The sequence below is a fragment of the Physeter macrocephalus genome, chromosome 15 (assembly GCF_002837175.3).
Source record: "Physeter macrocephalus isolate SW-GA chromosome 15, ASM283717v5, whole genome shotgun sequence".
Classification (NCBI taxonomy): Eukaryota; Metazoa; Chordata; class Mammalia; order Artiodactyla; family Physeteridae; genus Physeter; species Physeter macrocephalus.
In genome coordinates, this window is record NC_041228.1 from 14,268,116 (window position 1) to 14,276,730 (window position 8,615).

Sequence of the window (8,615 nt, forward strand, 5' to 3'; positions counted from 1 at the left end):
GCCCACGGGCCCAGCCGCCCCGCGGCATGTGGGATCCTCCCGGAACGGGGCACGAACCCGTGTCCCCTGCATTGGCAGGCGGACTCTCAACCGCTGCGCCATCAGGGAAGCCCTGTGGAGTGGGTTTTATATAATTGTGGGCAGTCATAAAACATAGTGCAGGGATGGTGATAAGACATAAATTGTACCAATTGTTAATCTCTTTCAGATGCAAATTAACTGAAATTGAACTTGCTGTTTTGTTCTTTCCTGACTTAAACTGAATCCTTTGTTTCATGAACAACAAAAAAGTTCAATTAGCTGAATCAAATAAAAGTGTTTTCAACAGTCTGCAAACTTAAAACACAATATAGTCTTGTGTTTTTATACTATCTTTTTCCTCAGAGTTCCTGAGGTTTGTCATAAAGAATCCCCAAGTAGGAAAGCTTGGGGCTGTATTGCTGCTTCTGAAAATGTGTGGAGGATATTTTTCAATTTGTTTCCATTCATAATAACCAATTACCATTTATTTAGACCCATTATATTTTAAGCACTGTGCTAGCTGCTTTACAAACATGTATTTAACCCTTACCAAAACCCCACAAGGTAGGCATTGTCTCTGCTTTACAGATGAGGAAACAGGTTCAGAGTGGTTACTTGCCACACATACTGGGATTGAAGATTCCACACCACCTCATCAGCTACTGCCTTGCAACTGATCGTTAATCAAACTCTTACCAAACATTAATCAAACTCTCAGCTGTCTGTGGTAAAAAATACTATGAACACTTATCCTCAGATATTACAGTTTAAGACAATTTGGGTAATACTATGTAACACACATAGGTAAAAGTATGCTTAGGTAAGGGTCACATTAAAGCCAATGATGCCCAATAACGTTCTCCCCCTTTTTCTGAAAGCAGAAAATCACCCCCAAAGACTTCTTGAATGCCTTTCATTGTTAGCTTTTGCTTCATTTTTAAATCCTATCACAATATAGAAAGACACAATTGCCTCGCCAGTATCAGGGGCACCAGGATCATGAAAGAAATAATCCCCATGCAATTCAGCTACCCACCAGTGATCTATAGCCCTTTGCAGCAGCTGTAATTGGCCCCTTCTGGCTCCACATTCCTAATATGCATCTCTACCTATTCTTCATAAAATATATTTTTGACTCCAAAAAAAAAGATGAAATCCTAGGCAAGTCCTTACCTTCCTGTACATCTACCTTTTGCACTGCAGGAAGAACTGGAGCGGGGGGGCATAGGGAATGTCTTAATACTTTACAAAGCACCATTCCCACTGGACAGACGAGCAGGGAGGATTATGTCTCAGTTACCAGATCCACACACCACATAAGCCAAAGGGCCAAAGAAAATTTTCAAGGTCAGAACTAAGGAATTTGGGGCTCCAATGGCAAACTGTCCCTGGACACTGGCTCAGACTCAGTGAGTTAATTACTAGAAAAAGAACCCAGTTTCTGATCTGATGAGGACTTATAGAATAGTAAAACTGAGGGGAAAGGACCATTTGACAGAAAACCTTAAAATAGAATTCAAGAATCCCACATCCTAATCTGGCTTTGGCCAAGACAATGGGATCATGTCACGACTGAGATGGCCGAATATAAAACATACAATCAAAAAAAAAACATACAATCATCAGAATAGCCAACTTTTGGACTGAGTGCCTTGAAAACTCTATCCCAGGGAATTCCCTAGCGGTCCAGTGGTTAGGATTCCACACTTTTACTGCCAAGGACGCAGGTTCAATCCCTGGTCAGGGAACTAAGATCCCACAAGCCACACAGCGTGGCCAAAATTAAAAAAATAAAAACAACTCTATACCATATCTATTCTATATTGAAATTCCTCTTGGAGAGCAGAAACCCCAGAGCACATTTCTTACAGTCTTATAGGAACTAGATCTGTCAAGAATGATGATCTCGAAAGAACTATTTGTGATATTTAATACAGCAGCCACCAGTCACGTGTGGCTACTGAGCACTCAGCAAGTGGTTTGTGTGACTACGGAAGTCAATTTTAAATTTCATTTCATCTTAATTTAAACTTAAATATCCACACGTGGCTAGTGGCTATTGTACCAGACATTGCAGTTCCAGATGCTGTAAAAGTTAATTTTCAGCAAATAAAAACACATTTGAAAAAAAAAATTAGTCTTTTCTTCCTTAAGACCCAACAAAATAGCCAGGAAATCACATTATTTGTTCAAAAGGAATCTTTCTCTGGGTAAATCCCCGAGGACAGAAATGATTTGTTGCCACCCAATCAGGCAACAGGAAATAAGGAAATTCAATGACAATCTCATCTTCAGACTCCCAGGATTTCTCTCCATGCTTTTCTTTGAAGCTATTCCTATCTTACCTTAAATAAAAAATATTCTTCTTTCTCTCCATCACTGGCAGTATCTCTCACTGGGCAGATCCGATGACCTGATGATCTGGGTCTTCCCAACCTCTAAGGTGGGAGGTTGACTTTTCCCAAATGTTCTGGCAAACAAACCAAAGAAATTTTATAACCCTGTGATCAGAGAACACCTTAATTGTAATGCTCCGATAAGAAAAGAAAGGAAAAAAAAAAAAAAGACTCAGGACGGAGATGAATTTGGGACTGAAAATGAAGAGATAAGAGCCATTTCCCCAGAACAGTTTTTCCAAGTCCATTCATGAGGAAAATCTTCAACTTCAGGAGACGCAGAAGACTTTTCTATATGAATTTTCCGATGCTGAATGAGGTAGGCACTTCTGCTGAAGCATTTCTCACAGTCAGTACATTTGTAAGGTTTTTCTCCTATGTGGGTCCTCCGATGCCTGATAAGGTTAAAGCTTTGACTGAAGCACTCACCACAGTCAGGACATTTATATGGTTTCTCTCCTGTGTGCGTCCTTTGGTGAATCACCAGGGTGGAACTCTGACTAAAAGTTTTCCAACACTCAGAACATCTGTAAGGTTTTTCTCCTGTATGTGTTCTCTGATGTCTTATGAGGTGGGAGCTAAGGCCAAAACTCTTTCCACATTCACAACATTTATATGGTTTCTCTCCTGGCTGGATTCTGCATTCGTCTATCACACTGCAGTTCTGACTCAAACTTGCTTCATATTCAGACGTTTCATAGGATTTCTCACCTGTGTGCATCTTCCGGTGTGTTATAAGGTTTGAACTTCGACTGAAATTCTTCCCACATTCTGTACACTGATAGGGTTTTTCTCCTGTATGTATTCTCTGATGCTTTATTAAAGTAGAATTGCAACCAAAGCTTTTTCCACACTCAGGACATTTGTAGGGCTTCTCACCTGTGTGTGTCCGCTGGTGGCGAATCAGACTAGAACTCTGACTAAAACTCTTCCCACAGTCGGGGCACTTATAAGGTTTTTCTCCAGTGTGGGTCCTCTGATGTTCTACTAGGACATAACTGTGGCTGAAGCATTTCCCACAAACCGGACATTCATATGGTTTTTCACCTGTATGTGATCTGTGATGCTGAATAAGGTGAGAGCTGCTACTGAAACTCTTCCCACACTCAGGACATTTATAGGGTTTCTCTCCCGTGTGAGTTCTTTCATGGATAATAAGATGGGAGGTGTTGCTGAAGCTTTTCCCACATTCGCCACACTGGTAGGGCTTCTCACCTGTGTGTGTTCTCAGATGCTGAATCAGGTGAGAGCTGTTACTGAAGCATTTCCGACACTCAGAACATTTATAAGGTTTTTCTCCTGAGTGGGTCCTCTGGTGAGTTCGAAGATGAGAACTATTATTGAAGCTTTTCCAACATTCAGAACATTTGAAGGGTTTGTCCCCGAAGGATGAAGTCTGCCGGATGGCAGCCCTGGTATGTTGTCCTGGGTCCCATCCCCAGAGATTGGGTTTTTCCTCTTTTCCTGTAGAATTTCCCTGATTCTCCAACTTGTCATCATTCTCACAAGAATCATCACACTCAGTTTCACGTTCCTGGGACCATGTCAATGGCATTTTTTGTGTGTCCTCATGCTTACAATTTTGTGGGCCATCACTTTTAGACCATTTTGAGGCTCTCTCTTTATCTGCCTTAGAGCTGTGTTGAACAGTTTCCAAATTATTCTTACTTTCATCTCCTGCAAGAATAAACAAATAGTCTAAACACATTCGCTAGTCTCTGCCAGGGGAAAGAAATTCTGAATCATGGTGAAAGAGAGGGAATAACAAACTCAAACCTCGTAAACTATTTTGTATGAAAAAAAAGTTTTTATAGCTAGTTTTCATTCTTTTACTCTATGTGTTCATCAAGTAGACGAATGTTTTGTACTTACAACAACACTAATGAGGTATCTGAACAGTTCTCACTGATTGCCACAGGGGATATCAAGCTAAAAATAAAGACTTAAAAGAAAAAAGTAAGGGAGAAGATGAATAGAATGCTATCTGAGGTGAAAACTAGATAAAACCTTAGTTAAAATCTGAGCATGTTAACAGGGGCTTCCCTGGTGGTGCAGTGGTTAAGAATCCGCCTGCCAATGCAGGGGACACAGGTTTGAGCCCTGGTCTGGGAAGATTCCACATGCCATGGAGCAACTAAGCCCATGCACCACAACTACTGAAGCCCGCACGACTACAGCCCGTGCTCTGCAACAAGAGAAGCCACTGCCCGCATGCCACAACTACTGAAGCCTATGCACCTAGAGCCCGTGCTCTGCAACAAGAGAAGCCACTGCAATGAGAAGCCCGTGCAATGCAATGAAGAGTAGCCTCCACTCGCCGCAACTAGAGAAAGCCCGTGCGCAGCAACGAAGACCCAACGCAGCCAAAAATAAATTAATTAATTTTAAAAAAATTTCTTTTTAAATCTGAGCAAACATAGAAATAACAATGATACCCACTACTTAGCAAGAACAGTAGCTTTACATATAGTGTATCACTAATCCTAAAAAATATGTGAGACAGATATTATTATTCACTTTTTTTAAAGATGAGAAAACTGAGGCTGTAGGAGTTTTCATAGCTTGTAAGTGACAGAGTAGGGAATCAAATTAAAGTCTGTCTCATTCTAATGCCCTCATCTTTCTACACATTCTACAGCACATTGTATAACGAATTTCCAAAGGATTCAGATCTTCTTGATCCCTCACCTGTAAAAGTGCTTTTCAAACTCTCCCTCTCTGTGAAGCCATTAGAATCTGAGACCAACAGTTTTTGCTCTTGTTCCATCACAATGGTCACAGTCAGGTTAGGGATCAGAAATCCTGTGGAAGGAAACAGGTTATCCTTGAAGGCATTTGTTAACATTTCTTCTTCTTCCTTCCTCTCCAACCACTGCAACATAACAACTGTAAGCATAGAATGTTCTGTGGACCATACTAAAAATAAGAAACATGGGCCTTAGAAATCTTTTTAGAAAATCTTATCTCAGATGCAAGTATTTAGAATTACGAGTTTACCTGACTTACCTTTCCTAGGGAAATAATTAAAAAATTAAACCTTCACATTAAAGTCTGAGGATCAAGCTTCAAAAACAGAATGAATACTAATACTCACTGTCCACTTGGAATTTAGAAACACTTTTAATTGAAAAAATGAAGTAGTTTTTTGGAAAAGGCACCAATAATAAGACATTAAGGAATCAATATGCAGGTATAAGAAGCAGCTAAAGAGAAAGCACCCTGTTTAGTTTACAAAGAATAAGTGGGTCCTTGACAGCAGAATGAAACCTTTGAAGTCAATTTCAAAAGAAAGTTAGGATTTACTTAACTAGTAACATGAAATTAAGACAAAGTAGGGCTAGAATAACTATAGCCAATAATCTCTAAACATAAAAAGGAGGCCAACGAGGAAACTCTTCCTTGCCTCTTCTTCTCTATCATAATCACAATATCCTTTTCAGCCTAAACTTTATCTTCTGGACCCAACTACAATCCCTGAGCTACTTTATGGGACTGGAAATGTGACCTTTCACTGGAAGGCAGTTATATATGGACTTGGCATTTCAAGATATAAAGAATAGCACAATTCAGGAAAAATGGGAGCTTAAAAGAAGGCACACATATGGAAAACAAAAGATGGTGTACTTATAATTTTCACCCCATTACTGCCTATTATGTGGCATGCAGTGAACTAAATACCTTACACGTGACTCATTTAATTCTTACAATAGCCCTCTGAAGTGTATAAACAGATACCAGCATGCTGTAGGTGAACAAAATAGACATTAAGAAACTTTCCCAAGGGCACACAACCAGAAAGTAGTAGAGCAGGATTCAGTCCCAAACCTGTTTGGACACTGACTTCAACATTCTTATCTGATACAGTAAACAACTAGAGCAGAAAGCAGAGCTGGGCATAACCCCAACCTGTAAATGATCAGGACCTTTATTTTGGAATATATTGACTTCCACCACCACTCTCCACACCCGGCCCCAGCAGTGAAATCACCAAGCCCTAACCACTGGACCACCAGGGAATTCCTATATTGACTGTGTTTTTAGAAAGCCAATTCACATCCCTAGACCTTATGCCAAAGGAAGCTGGCATTCTCTAAGCACCCTCAGTCTAAAAGAAACTTGTCTAAATTACAAATATGCCCAGTGTTTAAGTGGGGGGAAAAAACATATACCTGAATGCAAAAAAAAAAAAAAAAAAGGAAAGTTGTTCCAATGGAGTAATATGTCTTGCCATCTGAGTTACGTATTTCTATCAAAGTCTTTACAAAAGAAGCAAGAGTCTGGGTAACAGATATCCATGCTACCATTTTCCCTGCTAAGAAACTTAATTTTGGTAACAGAGGAGCCCTCCGGTTCCCCTCAGCAAAAGGGTAGCAAACTCAAGGCCATAAACGGTATTAAGAGGCTGTCCTTAATATGTCATTCCAGGGACTCCCCTGGTGGCTCAGTGGTTAAGAATCCGCCTGCCAATGTAGGGGACACGGGTTCAAGCCCTGGTCCGTGAAGATCCCACATGCCGCGGAGCAACTGAGCCTGTGAGCCACAACTACTGAACCTGCGAGCCACAACTACTGAGCCTGCGTGCTGCAACTCCTGAAGCCCACTCGCCCAGAGCCCGTGCTCCGCAACGAGAAGCCCACGCAATGAAAAGCCCGCACGCGGCAGTTAAGAGTAGCCCCCACTGGCCGCAGCTAGAGAAAGCCCGCGCTCAGCAATGAAGACCCAACACAGCCAAAAAAAATTAAAATAATTTTTAAAAAATGTCACTCCACAGAGAAAGGCTGTTTTCACTCTCCTAGAGCAAAGAGGTGATTACGATGGGGCGGTGCTTTGGATTAAAAAGACTTCCAAAGAAAATGCACTGCCTGAAGCTTAGCTTTAAGAAGCGCTGGCAGGGAGCAAAGGATGGGGTGCACTACGGGGTGAGCTCCAGGGGAGCAGATCATCTCCAGTCTACACGGTCCTTCAAGGGACCCCGCAGGCGAGGTTGGCGCAGTTGCCCGTGCAGCGAGAGATGCTGGCTGGGCCTTCGCCCCTCACAGCAACCGCATCCCTCTCCGGGACTGACATTCCTCTCCTGGGCGGCGCAGCTTCGCTCCTCTTGCCCGCAGCCCTCGGCTCCCTTCCACCCGAGAAGGAACTCACTGTGCTGGGGGCTACACACAAGGCGCCCCGCACCCCCAGCAAGCCCAGCCGTCCCGGAATTAAGGACCCCATCTGCTTCTGACCCCACCTACCCACGTTCCTAACCTCTCAGACCCAGAAGACAGAAACAGGAAGTACCCCCATCTCCCCCAGCGGGCTCGCCGGGGGCCTCTCTAGGAAACAGTGATGGCCCGTTCTCGTTGGTCTTAACCCTTAGGGTACCGGACAAGAAGGAGCGTCCTGGTGGATTTCTCTTCCTTGTGGCCTTTGTCTTTTGCCAACTCTGATTCTCATCCCTCACGCTTATCAGGCGCCTTATCATAGGGGCCCAACTGGAGCTTATACTTTTCTTTGCCATCATTAGATTTCTCATCATCATTAGAATGAAAATGAAGCTAGTATTTTAAGCGCCTTCTGTGTGTTCCCACTGCTGTGAACTAGGAGGTATATTTAGCTACCTGTGAAACAGTGAGAGAGCTAAGGCATCCATCCACATATAAAACAATTAGTTTACGAGGCAACGTTATGAATAACACTTAGAGAAGCAGTCAAACTCTCCTCTTTCATTACGGAGAAAACAGAAGCCTTCATCTCCCGCACATCAAATATGCAAATCTACTAAGTCTGCACCGCAACCATCTCTTCCTTCCTTCCTATTACAACAGAGCATTGGTGCTTGGCACTGGAAATGAGCCCTCTACTACCAGTCACTTTACTTCCCACCTTCATGGGATCCTTACACCAGCGGTCCCCAACCCTTTGGGCCCCAGGGACTGGTTTCGTGGAAGACAATTTGTCCACGGGGTGGGGGTGGGGGGATGGTTCAGGCGATAACGGCAGCGACAGGGCGCAGCAGAGGAAGCCTGCTTGCTTGCTTGCCCTCCTGCCTCTCACCTCCTGCTGTGCCGCCCAGTTCCTAACAGGCCACTGACCGGTACCCATCTGCGGCCCGGGGGTTGGGGACCCCTGCCTTACACTATCAACAAAACTCTTGACTCTCCCACCTCCACACCAAAACAGTCCTTCAGTTTTCCTTTTTCTTTTTCTTTTTTTTTT

At 43.0% G+C, this 8,615-nt stretch overlaps 1 protein-coding gene across 5 annotated transcripts in view; it reads right to left on the reverse strand.

The window, feature by feature from the left end:
• Window positions 1-7,685, reverse strand: part of ZNF572 (zinc finger protein 572) — an 11,794-nt gene extending 4,109 nt beyond the window's left edge. For 2 of the 5 annotated variants that reach the window (XR_003683484.2, XR_003683485.1), the window contains exons 1-3: window positions 7,560-7,614; window positions 5,106-5,219; window positions 2,367-4,094 (exon numbers count right to left, since the gene is read on the reverse strand). Coding sequence is in view for 2 of the 5 variants with exons in the window: in XM_028500727.2 (XP_028356528.1) it covers window positions 2,590-4,094; window positions 5,106-5,184 (1,584 nt within the window). In the remaining 3 variants the exon portion in view is untranslated. Of the gene's footprint in view, window positions 1-59; window positions 4,095-5,105; window positions 5,220-7,559; window positions 7,615-7,651 lie in introns of those variants that run through there. The other 3 variants (XM_028500727.2, XM_007127776.4, XR_003683486.2) reach the window with 3 other exon arrangements.
• Between the last annotated feature and the right edge of the window lie 930 nt (window positions 7,686-8,615).